This window comes from Panthera tigris, chromosome C2 (genome assembly GCF_018350195.1).
Source record: "Panthera tigris isolate Pti1 chromosome C2, P.tigris_Pti1_mat1.1, whole genome shotgun sequence".
In the NCBI taxonomy this organism is placed as follows: Eukaryota; Metazoa; Chordata; class Mammalia; order Carnivora; family Felidae; genus Panthera; species Panthera tigris.
The window spans coordinates 82,445,219-82,464,084 of NC_056668.1; the positions used below are offsets into that span (position 1 = coordinate 82,445,219).

Here is an 18,866-nt window from a genome sequence, read left to right on the forward strand (position 1 = left end):
GGCAATCATCCAGGTCTCGTCTGAAACCGGACAGAAGGATTGAGCAGAAAACAAGGTGGTTGCCAGTCCTGTGAGGCTGGGACTTGGACACACATGGGAGCTTGGATGGTTTCCAGAGGCAAGAGAAGCTCCAGACCTGAGCTTGCAGATGGTCATTTGCCTAGGTGTTCCAGAGGACGATGACTGTGATGATGGAGGTGGCCATGAAGAGCAGGTAGAGGCGGAAGAGCAGGGTGTCCATCATGTGGCTGAACTCTATCCACAGGTTGACCAAGTGCCGCTTCTGAGCCTCATATTCTTGTTGGGCCCTTGTTGACCCAGGGCACCCATTTAACTCTGCCTCTCTGGGACCTGGCACCTTCCCCACCAATTCCACAGGCTCCTTCACACCTACAGAGATAGAGACTCAGCCATGGGCCATGAAGTTTACCTGGGGAGTGAAGGGAACAGGGAAGGAGGCAGGAGCAGAGGATTGGAGGTGTGGAAAGAGAATGTGTGAGCAGTGCTGACTCCCCTTACCAGGCAGATGGGTGGGGGTGAGGCCTAGGCCCTTATTTCCCTTCTGGGGTGCAGTGGGGCAGCATTTTGTTGGGCTGGTACAGTAGAGGAGGAGAGAATGGAGCCACTGAGGCATGGGTGGGGGCTGGGTGGTGGCTAGGTGCAACAGGTAGGTGATGAAGATGGTCTCTAGTAGGCTGACCACCATCAGGGACAGACACAGGGCAAAGTAGACACCTGGAGGGAAGATGGGTCAATGTGAGGGCCAGAGGTACCTCCTAGGACTTTGTGTTTCCTCTTTCCCCAGAGGGTCCTTTTCCAGGATCCCTTTTCTGACCAGGTTCCACTGGTCTGTCTCCCTACCCCACACCCACTTTGCTTTCATTCTCCTGATGGAGGAAGGGACCATACTGATGAGGGGGGTGCCAGTTGCAGGGAGTAAGTCATTCATCATGAGCAGGAAGACGTTGTAGCCCAGCAGAAGTGTCATCTTGAATGGGGCACGATTCTCACTTTCTATTGGCAGGTAGAAGCTGAGGGCGTCAATGGCAACCAGAAAGCCACTGGGCACCAGAAGGTTTATAACATAGAGTCTGGGCCTGCGCCTGATGGCAACCTGGGGGAAGGAGAGAGGGGCGCAAGTGAGGAGTAGGCTGGGAGGCTGCTGAGCCAGTTAAGAGCAAGAGTTGAGATATGTCCCAGACCACACTGTCTAGGAAGGAAATGTTGCCTCAAGTCCCTTTCACTGTCCTGTCTTTCAACAAAGTCATCTTAATCACCACTGTCTGCCTTTCCAGAGTTTGATTCTGCCATGCTGCCTACCACTGAAATGTATCTCATTCCTTCTTGACCCAAGGTGTCAACTTTCTCCACTTCCACTTTTAGCCCTACCAATGTGCTCTTAGCAGGACTGTGGGACCAGATTCTTAGGTATCATGTGCTTTTTATCTCTGTATTTCTGCTTGCTTTCTCATCAAGGTCTAATCGCTAGTGACTTTGCTGGTGTCCATTCAAGACCAGTGAAGGGAAGGCAAGACAGTGGCAGATAATTTTGAGGTCACCAAGATTTGAAAGCATAATATCCCTAAGACAGTGTTTTATAACTTTTACACCATCTCTTTTTAAAAATAAACTTAAAAACCCTTGCCTTCCATAGATTTCTGATAGCCATGGGAGATGGAAAGCTCACTCTCACTATGAGTCACTGCCATAGGACCTTTGTTTTTTCCCCCAAGGAGGATTTATTCAATCAATATTTACTGAGTGCCAGGTACTGTCCTAGGTAGTGGAAATTTATCAGTGAAAAAAGTGATAAAAATATCCACCCTCACGGAGCTTACTTTCTAGTGGGAGAGCTTACATTCTGGTGGAGGACATAAGTTATGCGTCTTAGAGAAGATCACAGCCATGGCCCCTGAGCTCACATAGAAAATGATTTGGTCATACTGGTTGGTGCCCACAGTCATCTTCATCATTCTCTGGTGGATATCCAGAAGTACCCACTCCCCCTTGCTCCGAATGAGGTCCTGTGATGTGTTCGAAATCTCCTGCACTTTCTTCTCCATGCCCAGGAGCATGTTCTCCACTGCAAAAGAGACCCAGACAACTCAGCCTCCCAAATGTTCCCAAACCCCTTACCCAGACTTGCATTTCTTACCACTTAGCTTCCACACCCCTTTAGGGGAAATCCCCTCACCGTTCCCAGCTTCCTGGCCTCTTCTTTCTCAAAACACTTTCTCTGCCTCTCAATCAGCTACTATACAGAGTCTCACTTACCTGTGTAGATGAATGAGCTGAAGGTAAGTGTGCAGTTCTGTTCATCAAAGGGGAAATAGAAGATGTCCAGGTTACAGATGCTGACCACCCGCATTGGCTTATCATATTTGATGAGACCTTCACTGTTGACATAAACCATGAGACCTGTAGCTGTCTGATCCATATCCATACTGTATGTGAGAAGAATGGGAAGGTGGGTACTGTGAGCTCTCTATCAGTCTTGGCCTTCTTTCTCTCTCAGATCACACCATTCCTGTGCTCTAACCCCACTCATCTGACTTCCCCCTTCCACCTGTCACTGTGTTCTGGGGGTTTTATAAACTCAATTCAGACACTGCTCCTTCTAAACTGAGTCTTTATGTGCCCCCTATTGATTATATCATCCCATTCCTTGGAGATAGCATTTCCTTCCTGCTGTTTTCTCAGTGCGGATACTCACAACTCCTCGATGAAGATATCCGGAAGCCAAAGATTCTCAGCTGCTATGCTGATCTTCTTGATGCCCCCACATTCCTCTGGGTTCCACGTGATGAATGGATTGTACCAGAACTATAGGAAAACATGGTGTGAGACCAATAGGGTGGGAACTTGTTTTAGTCACACTCTGTCTCTTGCACTTTATATTTCCTTTTTCTCTCATTTCTTCACTCTCCTACCTCCTCTCTGGTGACAGATATCACAGTGCACTAACAAAGTCTTTCTTCTACTTCTCCCTTGATTCTTTCAAGGGAGACCTTGACCTCAACTTTGGAGTCCCTGGGATGGAGCCACTTAGGTATCATCTTCCATGACCTTGGTTTATGCTACCTTCTCCCTGTGCCCCAAGCTGACAGAATAATCAGGAAATTTTGTGTTTTCATTGTTGGTCTGCTTCCATTTGAATTTGTATAATTTGTGGGTATTCTAAGTTTTATCCATTTAAACTGCAAAGTTGGACCCAGCAGTGGGAAAAGGGAGGTACCACAGTAAAGGGGAAAAAGTCTATCATACCATGTTTAGCCATAGGAAAGATGTCATCAGTTGAAGTTGTGCATCCTGAAAAAACAATTTTCACTTGGGATCATTGCCTCCATGAAGTCAAGTCCAATGCCACCATCCACCTCTTTCTCATTTCCATGGCTGTTCTATGTCACAATTATGATTTTTAATCATAAACCACTGAAAAATGTAGGTCAAATACTCCAGAGTACATGGAAAACATAATTTAAAAAAAAGGCAGTATAAAAGTACATTGGGGTCATGTTTCTTATGGAATAGTCTGAAAAGGGACAGATTTTACCTGCTATGATGTCACTGAAGCATGCCCTGTCATATCTTCCCACCTCATGGAATGAGATTTTCATTTTACAAAATTCAAGTGAGGAACCCACCACCGCTTGCCACTGATTAGCACATTGCAATGTTGAGCCAGGACTCACCACTTCCACAATGGCTGACATAGTGAAGGAGATGTTGACCCGAGTGGGGATGCTATAGTTGATGACTGGACGGAAGGCCTTTCTGTCAAACACTGCTTGGAAGGCGACAGGATCCACTCCATGCCGGTCAAAGCCTGAGCAATTGATGGTGAATGTGTCTCCTCTTCCTGAAGAGAGCAGAGACCCTGTGAGAAGAGTGTCAGGGCTGGGGGCTAGGTAACATTTCTGCACAAAGAAAATAGGGGGCATGGGAGAAGTATGTGAGCTCCTCCTTCCTGGACCAGGGAGTGTGGGCTGGGCTGGTAGGCAAATGGTGGAAGTTGATGAGGTGAGCTGAGTCAGGGCTCCATCCTCAATTCCTTTGTTTCTGTCCACATGCAAAATCTTTCCAAACATGTAGGCAAACTCAGCCTTGACCACCACTTTTCAGTGTCCTGCTGAATCTCACCACAAACTTCTCCACCTTCACTCAGTGTCCTTCCATTGCTCATCTGTGTCCTTGAGCCATCTGGGTGATGTCAGTGACAATATTTGCAATCACAGTTCTCCTCACTATATTAATGCAGCATAGATAATCATAAATTAATGATGAAGGCAATAATCAGGTAGGTAGTAGGAGGTATGTGGGACCCTAAGGAAGGAACTCAGTTTTTCAAGTTAATAAGGATTTACTGTATCTCTACTATGTGCTGTGATTGCTCTCGTCTAAAACACAGTGGTTATCACCAGTGAGACTACCTTAAAGAGAGTTCCTTGATTCCCATCTTACACCTAACCCTTTTCTAGGGTTAGAACTACTTTGTGATACAGAAATAGAGAATTATGTGATAACATCTTCTGGTAGAGTCTATTCATATCTATCTCTGATATTGTACTAACCCTTATCATTCATTTTTTCTAGTTTATTTACTTTGAGAGAGAGAATGAGAGAGAAAGAGAGAGAGAGGGAGAGGGAGAGAGAGAGAACCAGAAGAGGGAGGGGCAGAGAGAAGACAGAGGATCCGAAGCAGGCTCTGTGCTGACAGGCGAAAGCCTGATACGAGGCTCAAACTCATAAACTGTGAGATCATGACCTGAGCCAAAGTCAAATGCTTAATGGACTGAGCCACCCAGGTACTCCTTCATCATTCATTTTCAATAATGAATGAGAAAAATAATCTACACTGAAAATTTTTACTAAAAATATTTCCCTTTTTCATGACAGACCTTCTCATCACCTTCTTCCCTTTAGAATTTTCTCTGTTCCATTTAATTTGATTCAAGAGAGCTGAGAAAGAATCTTCTTCTTTTTAACATTAGTTGATACTCAGAAACCATGTGGTTAGATTATATGCCTGGAAAGAGAAAGACATGAGAAAAGAGAAGAGGCCCAATAGAAACATAGGGACAGAAGGATCTTACAAAGAGGTACAAAGCTATCAGTGTCTTGAGTTTTCATTTTTACCTGGATGAACATCCAGACATTGACTATCTAGGAATAATAAAAATTAGTCTGGTTGGTCTGTTTCTTAGAAGTTGTATGTTTGCTTTGTTCTTGTTCTTGTCCCTTCTTACCTTGAAGCAGCAGGTGGAGAATGAGACAAAGGAAGAATCCATGTTCATGGAGCCAACCTCTTTCCATCTTCTTCTCTCTGGCTCTTCTCTGAGATAATGTTGATCTCTGGGGACTTAGTGATGATGTTGACCTTAAAAGACCACAGGCCACACCTTGAACCCTAGTTTTGAATAATACATGTATCAGGTGGCATTAGCCGTCTCTCTAACAAGCACCGCTGACAAGAGAGTGTCACAGGGGACTAGCCCACCCTGTGCCCTAACTGGGCCTGAATCTCATCTCCAAAAGTAATCTGGAAAATCAGTTAGGAGAGGGGGAAGAAAAAATATCTGGTCACTGGAGCAGTGCTAATAGTCTCCTCATACTTTAGAATCACTGTGGCCTGCAATGCATCATAGACCAGACACATAATAATTGCCATTGCTTTCAAGTGGCACATGCACTTATTTCAACCTTGCTACCATCTTTCAGAAAAACTGGGGCCTCCTTTTTATAGTCAACTTCAGACTTTGAGGTTTTAAACATGACTTCAGTACTGGCTAGTCTCAGCTTTTGATTTTGTGAGTGTGTCAAAAGCAACCCAGATCTCCTGGATGGAAGGAGTGATCAGTGAGGTGGAGGGGAGGTGGTAGAGACAATGCTATTTTTAGTAGAAGTTGACTGATGAGAACATGAAAGGAAAGCTTGCAAATTCATGTTGTTTAGACCCTGCTGTTTTTTATAAGAAATTAGTTGTCGACATATTAAAAGTTGGGAGATTTCGTGCAAGACCTATATTTCTGGCTTCATTTAAAAAGTAAGATCAACCAATACTGGGCTCACGTTTTTGCTTGGCAACAATTTGCCAAAGCTAATGGTTATGCTGTTTGGATGGAACATTCTCTCTAGATCTTCACAGTCTCTGTCACCAACTATTGATTATTCCTGACCAGCTCCCCTCATGTATGTTACCTGCTTATCCTCTGTAGGTGTTTGAATTTGCCTCTGAGTGTTAAGATTTACTTTCTCGTGTAGTCTTAAAAGAGCCTTGGGAAGTAATTTCAACATACCATGCCATGCCTAGGTGATAACAGGTCTTGTCAGATTTAGCATGTACAAATATTTGATTCATGGTGGAAACCAGACATGTTATGGTTAAGTGGGCCAAAGTCATCAGAGGGTTTAACCTCTTTTATTCTGGAATTAATTCCATTAGAGAAGGCTCCAGAGAGAGTAATGAGTGGCTTAGAGAGCAAAGAGAGCAATTGCTTCAGTGAAGAAGTTTATGGCCTGAGCTGGAACAATAAGGTAGCAAAGGTTTCCTTATCTCTAATATTGGGGTTTTATGTGGTTAGGGATAATGTTTGTGTGTTACCTTTTCTGTTCTAAGCAATTACTGAATTGAAACAGAAATAACAGTAAAAATGGCAATAATAGTAGCTGTTATTGTTACCCTGGCTCTCTTGAGATTGTTCAGGTTGTTTCAGCCTGAATGGAATCTTCTGGATTCCAAATGTCTGGGTTGACTGAAGCAACCCTGGCTGCTCTGGGCATCAGTCTTTTCTCTCAGCCTCACTCAGCTGGAGGTTACCATAAAGGTCGTCCCTCACTCCGTAGGAGCCCTCTTCATCATTTGAGGATCCCTTCTCCTTTGGGAAGTTTCTTTTTTCTTTCTTTCTTTTTTTTAAAGATGGCTTTGTTTGTTTGTTTGTTGTTTGTTTGTTTAAGAGAGAGGGCACAGTGAGCAAGGGACAGAGAGAATCCCACAAGGGGCAGAAAGGGAGAGAGAGAGAGAAGCGGGGGCTCACCCGAAGTGAGGCTCATGCTCACCTGATGTGGGACTCTGACTCACGACCCTGAGATCATGATGTGAGCCGAAGTCCGATGCTTAACGACTGAGCCACCCAGGCACCCCTTTAGATCAGTATTTCTCAAAGCATTTTCTTGCAGAACACTAGTTCCACTGGATGTTAAATTCTTTTCTAAAAAAAATTATTTTTGTTATTTAAACTTCAAAGAGGTCTGAGAAACAACGAATTAAATAAGGCTAAGCAGAGTTGTTTTTTTTTACTATAGGATTCCTCAGAGTATTTAGCTAAAATGTTAATGTGACTTGAATATCATATGTATAATTTCCCAGACTTAGTTGACTTTGAGAATTTCTTTTTCTCAGAATATCTTGCAGGAGTAGTACTTCATCTACTATTTTGAGGAAACAATGCTTTAGGTGAATAGAGTAAATGTAGAAGAAAAAAACTTGAAAATTCTATAGATAGGGTATAGAATGCAAGCAACATATGTATAAATCAATCAGGAAATTAAAGAAATAAACTAGATGACTGTTTTCAAAAGTTTTTAAGTCTTTATTTATTTTTGAGAAAGAGAGAGAGAGAGTGAGAGCAAGTGGGGGAGGAACAGAGAAAGAGAGGGAGACACAGAATCCAAAGCAGGCTCCAGGCTCTGAGCTGTCAGCACAAAGTCCAGCCCGGGGCTCAAACTCATGAATCATGAGTTCATGACCTAAGCTGAAGTTGGACATTTAATGGAGTAAGCCACCCAGATGCCCCAATAAGTATATTTTAGGTAAGTATTCTAAACATTTTTTTAATGCTTATTTATTTTTGAAGGAGAAAGAGACAGAGCATGAGCAGAGAAGGGACAGAGAGAGAAGGAGACACAGAATCTGAAGCAGGCTCCAAGCTTTGAGCTGTCAGCACAGAGACCCATGTGGGACTTCAACTCACAAACTGTGAGATCATGACCTGAGCCGAAGTCGGACACTTAACCAATGGAGCCAGCCAGGCGCCCCTTAGGTAAATATACTAAAACATGAAGTTTGATTAGAACTGTAAGAACCTACAAGCAAATAGGAAGTAAAATAGATAAAATTTTAAGCTGTTTCTGATTCCGTTAGCAGTATAAACTTGACTGACTTGAAAAGGAATCTCTTTCTTTCTTTTCCTTTAGATCAATTACCTACCAGCTGTAGATCACATGTCATTCACCTAGATCCAATTTTAGAATGAGAGTTTAAAAACATATTTTGGGGGGCAGTTGGCGGGCTCAGTCAGTGGAGCATGTAACTCTTGATCTTAGGATTGTGAGTTCAAGCTTCATGTTGGGTGTAGAGATTACTTCAAAAATAAAATAAAGTATTAAAAAATAAATTAATTACATAGATAAAATGTCTTGGTATTGTTACTTCTCAAATGTGCTCAGACAGTAACATTTTATTTTTTATTTGATTTATTATTATTATTTTTTTATTTTAGAGAGAGTGAACAAGCGGTGGAGAGGAGCAGAGGGACAGAGAGAGAGAATCTTGAGCAAGCTTCACGCTCAGTGCAAAGCCTGATGTGGGGCTTGACCTCACAACCCCAGGATCATGGCCTGAGCCGAAATGAAGAATCGGTTGCTCAACCAACTGAGCCATTCAGACACCCCCAAAGTAACATTTTAGTAGCTAAAAAGCAATACTAATTTTTCTCATTGGTGGTCTTATAATCAATCAAGTATATAATTTGTGTTTTAAGAATACATACTTTTTCCTCATGGTATTCAATAGATGAGTTACTTTGAGTGAAAAATAAATACAGCCTTCACAGATTTCTAGTTTTCCTAAACAAATATTCATGCCAAAAATGTTATCACAAACAGACTGAAGTGGTTTATCTCGTCTCATCAGAAGCCCATATTTATAAAGCAAAAACATGCAAGAAGTTTTGGGGAGTGACTGGGAGTGATTCCTGCAGCCTGTGACAGTCTGTTTTAGAAAGAAGGCTCCATTTTGGCTGCACTCTTTATTAGTTTGGCTCTTCTGGTTTAGTGGGACCCTGTTTAGTGGGGCCTCCCACGTTGGTGTCTGACAGGTGCCCACTCCATACTTCTCAATAATGTGGGAGAATCTCCCCTGCACATCTAACCAGGAGAGGTATCAGACATGCTGTCTGATTTTATTCAGTTGAGTATGTAACCATTAGCTGTCATTCTGGGAGGTTTACAATCCCAACTCTGGTCTATAGGCTGTGATGCTTATTTTAGTTGAATAGATTTAGGTGGTTGTTCCAGGTGGAAGGAACAGCTTAAGTAAAGACATGAAAATCACAGTGTTGATTGAGGACCTCAGATTTGAGTAGGAGAGTAACAGGAAATGAAGCTGTGGTATTATGTGGCGCCAGATCACGGAAGGCTTTGTATACCTAGCTGAAATTTGGTTTTATTCTATCACTCAGTGGTTCCCAAAGTTGAATAAGATTCAGACCTCTTTTAAGAGAAACAAGGGGCGGCTTGATGGCTCAGTTGGTTGAGCATCTGACTTCAGCTCATGATCTCATGGTCTGTGAGTTTGAGCTCCCCCCCAGGCCCTGTGCTGACAGCTAGCCTGCTTCAGATTCTGTGTCTCCCTCTCTTCCTGTCCCTCCCCTGCTCACGCTGCCTCTCTCTCTCAAAGTAAATAAACATTAAAGAAAAATTTTTTTTAAAGAGAAACAAAACTCCTAAACCCCTGATGTTAACTTGAATTATTTATAATATCACTTAAATATTTATAATCATAAAATCATGTATAAAGTCCTTATACTTATAGCTCTTATAAGATAAAATTATATATTAGATATTCTACAAATTAGAATTTTTTATTTGATTTATAAAAAATAAAATGTTACTGTCTGAGAACATTTGAGAAGTAACAATTCTAAAAATTAGATATTCTATAAATTAGAATAAATTTATAAATTATGTACATACAAGACTGTAGAATCAACAGAACATTAATGTGGTAGATAATATTGTTTTATTAAAATTAGATAACTGCTGTCCATTTCCCTATCTTTTTTACAAGGAGCTAGTTTTTGAACACCTATCTGTTATTTTATTGGGTCAATATGATAGTGCATGTCAATATAACTGTACTTAAAGCTTTTTTAAAGCAATTCTTCATTTCTTTCTCACTACCACCTTTACTGCTAATTACTTGAGATGTTATTACTACGAAGGTGAGAAGTGTGTAATTCTTTCCTTCATAAAGTGGCTATGTGATATGACTTACCATAACGTGCCTCTACTGCTGTGTACTGTATGAACACTCAGCTTCACCCATTGCAGTTCTCTATTGAAAATACTGTGAAATCTTTGTCTATATAATATGCAGTTGTCATTTGGCTTTTATCTGGCATTGTTGACATCTTTTTTTTTTTTTTTTAGTTTATTAAAAATTTTTTTTTTCAATTCCAGTATAATTAACATATTAGTTTTAGGCTATATTAGTCTTAGGCTATGTTGTGGTTTGACAATTCTATATATTATTACTCAGTGCTCATCATGATAAGCATGCCCTTAATCCCCTTGACCTATTGCACCCACCCCCCTCCCCCACTTATCACCCCTCTGGCAACCACCAGTTCTCCATATTTAAGAGTCTGTTGTTTTGAGGGGGCGTCTGGGTGGCTCAGTCAGTTAAATGTCCTACTCTTGGTCTTGGCTCAGGTCATGATCTTACAGTTCATGAGTTTGAGCCCCATATCCGACACCATGCTGACAGTGTGGCGCCTGCTTGGGATTCTCTTTCCCTCTCTCTGCCTCTCCCCTGCTTGCTCTCTCTGTCTTTCTCAAAATAAATAAGTAAACTTGAAAAAAAAGGAGTCTGGTGTTTTGGGGCCACCTGGGTGGCTTAGTTGGTTAAACGACCTACTCTTGATATCAGTTCAGGTCAAGATCTCCCTATCGTGTGATTGAGCCGCGCATGGGGCTCTGCACTGAGCGTGCAGCCTGCTTGGGATTCTCTCTCTCCCTCTTTCTCTGCCCATCTCCCACTTCTGAGCATGCTTTCTCTCTCTGTGTCAGAATAAAAAACTAAACATTAAAAAAAAATCTGACTTTTGGTGGTCTCTTTTTTCTTTGTTCATTTGTTTCTTAAATTCCACATAAGAGTGAAATCATATGGTATTTGTCTTTCTCTGATTGACTCATGTCATTTAGCATTATACCCTCTAGATCCATCCATGTTGTTGTAAATGGCAAGATTTCATGCTTTTTTTATGGCTGAGCAATATTCCTTTATATATATACACCTATGTGTATATATGTATATATATGTGTATATATATGTGTGTATATGTATATATATGTATATGTGTATATGTATATATATGTATATGTGTATATGTATATACATATATGTATGTATATTTGCATATATAATCTTCTATATAAATCTGTATGTATATATATTTATATATAATCTTCTATATTTATATTTATATTCTATATTTCTATTTTATATAAGATATAAAATCTTCTTTATACATTCATTTATGGATGGAGACTTGGGTTGTTTCCATATCCTGACTATTGTAAAAAATGCTACAATAAACATAGGGGTGTATATATCTTTTTGAATTGGTGTTTCCATTTTCTTTGGGTAAATACCCCGTAGTGGAATTAATGAATAATATGGTAACTTTATTTTTAATTTTTTTAATGTTTATTTTTGAGAGAGAGTGTGTGTGCAAACAGGAGAGAGGCAGAGAGAGAGAGAGGGAGACAGATTCTGAAACAGGCTCCAGGCTCTGAACTGTCAGCACAAAGCCTGACATGGGGCACAAACTCACGAACCATGAGATCATGACCTAAGCTGGAGTCGGAAGCTCAACTGAGCCATCCAGGCGCTCCTGCTTTTAATTTTTTGAGGAAACTCCATACTGTTTTCCACAGTGGCTGCACCAGTTTTGGAATTTTTGATATGTGAAATCCTTTTCTCTTTTCCAAGTTGCCAAGGGGGCACCTGGATGGCTCAGTGGCTCAGGCCATGATCTCACAGTTGTGAGTTTGAGCCCTGCATCAGGCTTGCTGCTGTCAGTGTGGAGCTTGCTTCTGATCCTCTGTCCACCCCCTCTCTCTGCCCTCCCCTGGCTCTCTCTCTCTCTCTCTCTCTCTCTCAAAACATAAACATTTAGGGGCGCCTGGGTGGCCCAGTCAGTAGGCGTCCAACTTCGGCTCAGATCATTCCAACTTCAGCTCAGATCATGATCTCATGGTTCGTGGGTTTGAGCCCCACGTTGGGCTCTGTGCTGACAGCTCAGAGACTGGAGCCTGTTTCAGATTCTCTGTCTCCCTCTCTCTCTCTGTCCTTACCCCGCTCCCTCTCTGTCTCTCTGTCTCTCTCTCAAAAATAAATAAACATTAAGAAAAAAAAAAAAAAAAGAATTCTCCAGGTGCCTGGGTGGCTTAGTCGGTTAAGTGACCAACTTCAGGTCAGGTCATGATCTTTCAGTCTGTGAGTTCGAGCCCTTCATCCGGCTCTGTGCTGACAGCATAGCCTGGAGTCTGCTTCAGATTCTGTGTCTCCCTCTCTCTCTCTTCCCTTCCCCTGCTCACGCTCTGTCTCTCTGTCTCTCTCTCAAAAATAAATAAACATTAAAAAAAAATTTAAGTTGCCAGAGACCGTTAAAGAGGTTTATTATTCTCTCACACTGTTGTTTCTGTGATGGCAAGTAAAATATTCACTTTATTAGCTAACTTGAAAAAAAAGTCTTATTTCTTGAAAATGACTTTCATTGTAAAATTGATCTGCAAAAGTGAAATTTTGTCTTCATAAGAATTCAACTGTGAATGCCACAGCAGATGTGGAGTGATCATTGCCATTTGGCATTAGGTCCTGGTAACCTGGGTAGAGGAAGCTACTGCAATAAAACACTTCTGTCAATGAGCAGTGGTACCACCATCCATCCAGTTCTGCAACCAGAAACCTAGGTGGTACCCTTGACACCTTTCTTTCTCATACCACTTTACCTACTCCATCACCAAGGTCTGCTGATTGTCTTCCCTTCTAGATACTTCTAACTCTTTCTCCAGTCTACCAGCCACAGTGCAGTTTTCAAAATGCAAATTTGATTTCTCAACCCTTAACCCACTCACCATTAAAAACCTTGTCGTGGTTGCCATTTGCTCTTCCTCTGAGACCTATAACATGGTCTACAAGGCCTTTGGAGATGTTCCCTTCCTTTTCCTTCTGCTTGGTCTTTGTTGTTCCCTCTGCTTGGAGTGCTCTCTGCTCTGCCCACCTCCACATGTTCACCTTACTAACTCCCACTGTCCTTCAGGCACAACTCATACCTTCCTTGTCTAGTACCTACTCCAGTTATAATTTAAATCTGGACTCAAGTTTATTTGGAACTCTAAGCCCCATAAGGACAGGAAACTTCTCTGTTTTCACTCCATTATATCTCCATCAAATATTGAATGAATATTTTTAGTGGATTACACAAAATAAGTATTATTTTTAAAATATGTACAAGTGTGGGTTTACATAGATTCTCTACTCTAGCCCCTTGCCTGAGGATTGGAGAATATCACTCCCCCAAACATCTCACAACACAAAATCATTTTAAGGAGGGGATGCTTTGCAATCAGTATCATGTAAGTAAGTAGAAGTCTAATTATACTTACAAGTAAGTATAAGTTAAGTACGATTCTTTGGCCCAGGCTATCTGTGGACAGACAGGGATAAGACCTTAGGGTATTGAGGCTTGGCACCATGTCTGCGCAATGGTCGTCTATTATTGTTTTGTTTTTTTTTTCTTTTAGCCTATGATCAATATATTTGGAGTATTTCAGGGAGATTTTTAGAAGCTTTTGATTTTATATTAAAGTATCAGATTTGCAGCTTTGGGGTTCTACGGTGTTTGAGGCATGGTAGGAAGTGCTAGTATACCTCAGCAAGGTGGCTTGAGGTGTGCTGAGGAGGTTTATCTTATGCAACCAGATGGCCACAGGCGCTTCAGGAATTCTCATCAGCAGATACAGATATAGCGACCTGCAAGATTCTTTGGCTCAAGTGCATATAGTCCCAGTGAGAGGAGATATGATTTGTTCCTATGACACTAAAACATTTTTATTATGAAATACTTAAAGCCACCAAAACGTACAGCAAATGATATTAGAAGGACCTGTGTACCCACTCCAAACCTCATTAAAATGAATATTTATAAGTCATTAACTTTTTTTAATGTATATTCATTTTTTAAGAGAGCAAGAGAGACAGAGCATGAGCAGGGGAGGGGCAGAGAGAGGGGAGACACAGAATCTGAAGCAGGCTCCTCCAGGCTCTGAGCTGTCAGCACAGAGCCTGACGCGGGGCTTGAACTCACAGACCGTGAGATCATGACCTGAGCCGAAGTCGGATGCTCAACCAAAAGAGCCACCCAGGCGCCCCTATAAATCATTTTAAAAAGAAATAAAATATTACAGAAACAGATGAAGCTCCTGTGTCTCCCTCTCTGATCTTATTCTTGTACCTGCAACACCAGCTATATCTCCAATTACACCTTGAAATTGTTGTTCATCATGCCCAGGTATTTTTTATATTTTTAAGTACATATATGTGTATTCATAAACAACATATCACATTTTTACATATTTGCAAAATAAATACAAATTGGGGTTATACAATTTGAGTCTTTTTGTAACTTATTTGTGCTCAACATTGTTTTTGAAACTTATACATAGTGATACATTATAGCCCATGTTCTTTAACTGCTGTATAGTAGCTCATTATACAAATACCATAATCTAGTTGTCTGTTCTCTTGTTAATGGAATTTAGATTCTTTCCACTACTACAGACAATGCACAATGAATATATCTCCTTGTGTATATATGTGGGAGGCCCTTTAGGGCATCTTTTCTCAGCTAATAGCATTAAGCCCTGATGCCCTAAAGCATTCACTGTGTGTAATGAATTAACTTCTCTCTTGGACACCAAAATGATACTAGATATGTGTTATCCTTGGGAGAATTGAGAAAATAATCACTCAAATAATTCTTTTTAGGGCTTAATTCACTTGCAGAAGCCTCCATAGAGAAAGGCTACCCTACAGCATATATGTAGAAGTGGAATTTCTGGGTTCAAGGATAGGCATATGAGGTGGAAACCATTAGTTTCCACTGAAATCTGTTCTTTCCTTCTTCCATTGTAATGGAGTTGTAGATGGCTCATAGCTTCCCAGCTGAGGATTGCACTTCCCAGTTTCCCTCTCACTTAGATGTGCCCAGATGATTAAATTGTCACTAGTAGAATGTGAATGGAATTGATGTATATTGCTTCCCTGCTGGTGCCTCAAGATCAGGTCACACATCTCCATATTCTTCCTTCCACCCGGGTGACTCGTAATGGCAATGAGTAGAAAAATTTTGGAGCTCTATGTTGAACCTGACAGAGCCACCATACCCTTGGTCTCTGATTGCCTGCAGGAAGCAGGACTACGTTACTGATCTGGGATACTTACCTAAGACTTTTATTTATGAGAGAAATAAACTTCTTGACTCTGAGCCACTAAATTTTAGGTGTCTGCCAGGGATCTAACAATACTGCCCTATATATAGCCCTTTTCCAATCTACTAAATATGGCCAAACTGCTCTTTAATATGGTTCTATCAGTTGATACACTGCCAGCAATGTGCAAAATATCCTGTTTTTCCAGATCCTTGACAATAGTCGGTTTTGTCAGGTTTTTATGTTTTCCCATGAGAAGGGCATAAAACAGTATCTCATTGCTATTTTAACTTGAATTTCCCTGTTTTTTTTTTTTTTTTCCTGATTGGGTGTCTTTGCATGCTTGAATGGTTGTTCAGGGTTCCTTTACAGTGTGTTCACTGTCTGTTCATAGCATTTGCCTATTTTCCGACTGAGTGATTTGCCCTTTCTTATTGAGTTGTAGAAACTATTTGTATATTTTGTATCCAAAATTTTGTTGGTTATAACTTGTGGTTTTGCTTTTCAATTTATGGCTCTTGTACAGAAATTTAAATTTAAATATAGTAAGAATGTATCAATCTTTCCTTTATTTTTTGTGTTTGCAACTTGTTTAAGAGGTTCTTCTCTACTCCCAAGGTCATGAAGTTATTTCACATTTTCTTCCCAACATTTGAAAGTTTTCCCTTTCATAGGTCGGTCTTTGATCTACCTGAAATCGATTTTTCTGTGTGGGCTGAAGTAGTAATCCCTGAGTTTTTAAAAATACAGATGACCTATTGTCCCAGCACTATTTATCCAAACTTCTTCCTTTCCCTACTGATCTGTAATGTTTTCTCAGTCACAGATCGTGTTTACATATATGCATGAGTCTGTTCCCAGCCTCTTTGTGGTGTTGCATAGGCCTATTAATCCATCCTCACGCAGGAACATTGTGTTAATTAATTGACACCTTAGTGTCTTCACACTAGCTAGTTGTATAAAGATGAACAAGTCACTTTACCTTTTTAAAAATAATCTCTGAAATGGAAAAGATATACCTACAGTGTGGTTGTGGAGATTAAAAGAAACAAGAATTTCATGTAAAGCACCACGTACAGAGTAGGTAGGCACTCAACAGAGAGTAGTGATGTTACGATCATGTTGAAGGTACAGATGAAACACAAAGAGAAATACTGTGATCAGTCTCTTTGGGAACCTCAGTTTGATTTACAAAAAGGAGTGAGTTGGTACATCGTTTCCAAGGCTCTTGCTACCGTAGAAATTGTGATCCTGGCGTTTCATTATCTAGAAACCAGGTAGCACAAGGTTATGTGACGGGCAGTGGGATAAAACTGAAAAAGGTGGTATCAGCGCAGGATGCAGGTCGAATACTGAGCAAACAATCGTAAAATGTTAACTGCCATAAAAGACACGAGTCGGGGCTAGTTGATAGCTGATGACCTTCATGATATTTTCTGGTGCATAAATGGCCGCACACCGTCGGCTCCGTCCTGCCTGCAAACACCGAGCTGCGCCCCCCACCCTCCCCCAAGGGCTACTGTCAACCCTCCCGGCCACCCACTGGGGCACACGGCCTCAGAGAAGATTCCAGACAGGCTCTCAGAAGCTCTGAGAAGGATGGTGCAGAGCCAGGAGCGCGGTGGAAAGGAGGAGCAGCCTGCACCTCCTCCAGGGCTTCTGCAGCGCTTCTGGGAAATATAGTCCTTTGCCGCGTGTCGAGCCTCGGGCTCCTAGAAGAGGGACTACAATTCCCTTCAGTCTTGGGGAGTCTTTGTGCAGCACGCCTGCGCAGTCTGGCGGCCAATGCCGCTATAAAGGCTTGTTTTGCTCCGGGGCTGATGCTCGGGAGCGTGGTCGAGTGGCCGGTGCGGCCGTCCTGGAGCCGGGGCACAGGTAGGTAGCAGCTAACGTCGCACCCCCTCCTTCTCTGTTGGTTGTCACGGGGGTCACCCCTGTATGTTCCCACCCGGGGTGGCGGACTGGGATCGGGGATAAGAGGAGGTTCGGGGGGAATCCGGAGACCTGAGAAGCTCAGCCTGGCCTCCTTCTAGTGTCCCGCCGCCCCCTCCTCGGGACGCAATCCCTGAGGGCTGGCTGGTGCTGAGGTCCTGGCGTCGGAAGGCAGGTAGGGTGGGCTGAGTGGTCGAGAGTGCTGGCTACATACCCGGATGCGGCCACCAGGGGGTGCTGCGCCCGCGGCCCGTGGGTGTGGGTCGCTGTGGCCTCGTCAGGCCCAAACTGGCCGTGGGAACGCCCAAGGGTCAAGGCATCCCAGGTGAAGCTGGCGAGAGAGAAGCCCCCATCCTCAAGCTTGTGGGGAGGGCGGCCCGGGGCACACCCCGCTCAAGTCTTATACCAGCGATTCTGAGCTGCCAGCGCAGCGACCTTAAAAGTCATCCCCTCGTTTTCTGCAAACGGGTAAATGGAGGTTCGTGACACAAGTACGCACAGCAAACCCTGGGCAGAGCCAGGAATGGAGGGAGTCCTGATCTCTTGACTGTCGTCAGTGCCTTTCCACTTCCACCACACAGAGCTGCATGTTGCTTTGTGTTTGTTGCACAGGGGTCATCTGGCTTCTGCACAGACGTGGGGAGGCAGGAGGCAGAAGGGCACAGGAATGATTGGCAAAGTTTCAGAAGGTTTTGAAGGACAAGATGGATAGGTTATACTGGAATCTGTTGCCTCAGTGAAGGGTGCGGACGGTTGAAGCACCACAAGTGGATTATCAGAGGGTGGTAAATAGCTTCAGGTCTTCTTGTGCAGCTTCAGGGCCTGAATGAAATTCCTCAGGTTGGATACCTAAGGAATGTTGTAATGAAGGCAATTTGGAAACACCAGTCTGGCTAGTTCCAGTTCTTGCAATCCCCCTCCCCCATGCAGTTTCCTCTGCATCGTTGTGCAGGGAGAATGTCTACACTTTTACCACTGGAAGGGGAACCTTGATTTAAAAAAAAAAAAAAAAAAAAAAAAAAGGCAGTTGTCTGGCCTCAACTCTGTTGAGTTTGAATCTGGACACTTCTTTGGGGTTCTACCACTTTGGTTGTTCTGCTAATGTCATTGTATAGCTCTGACTCAAAAAAGAAAAAAAAAATCCTTTCCTTTTTTCCATTCTTGTCAGCTGAGTCAAGTTAGCATTGCAAAACAACTTTTTAACACCCAAAAGGAGAACAGAAAAAAATAGGGAAGTACAAATAGAGTCAAAAAGAGTCAAGCCTATAGTGATCCTTTCTTGGTTGCTTTATTCAGACTTGGGCTTGTTTTCTTTCTAAAACTCATAGGGATTCCTAGCTCTTGGGTGGCCTCTATGTGGGGTGCCTGGTCTTATAATCCTGATACACAGAAGATGGAATTCTTATATTCAAGGCCAAGAGATAGTAACTTTGTGCCTA

At 42.2% G+C, this 18,866-nt stretch overlaps 2 protein-coding genes across 8 annotated transcripts in view; one reads left to right on the top strand and one right to left on the bottom strand.

Moving 5' to 3' along the window:
• Positions 1-160: 160 nt before the first annotated feature.
• On the bottom strand, positions 161-5,313 carry LOC102951744 (5-hydroxytryptamine receptor 3D-like). The gene is given in 10 exon segments (XM_015535497.1): positions 161-390; positions 520-735; positions 862-1,114; positions 1,923-2,005; positions 2,008-2,078; positions 2,261-2,407; positions 2,409-2,444; positions 2,714-2,823; positions 3,265-3,314; positions 5,253-5,313. Coding segments are annotated over 10 exon segments (1,257 nt in total).
• Positions 5,314-17,228: 11,915 nt separating this feature from the next.
• ABCC5 (ATP binding cassette subfamily C member 5) overlaps positions 17,229-18,866 on the top strand; it is a 79,752-nt gene continuing 78,114 nt past the window's right edge. For 5 of the 7 annotated variants that reach the window (XM_042998573.1, XM_042998572.1, XM_015535464.2 and 2 more), the window contains exon 1: positions 17,246-17,370. The gene's annotated coding sequence lies outside the window, so the exon portion shown is untranslated. Of the gene's footprint in view, positions 17,371-18,866 lie in introns of all 7 variants that reach the window. The other 2 variants (XM_007077551.3, XM_042998571.1) reach the window with 2 other exon arrangements.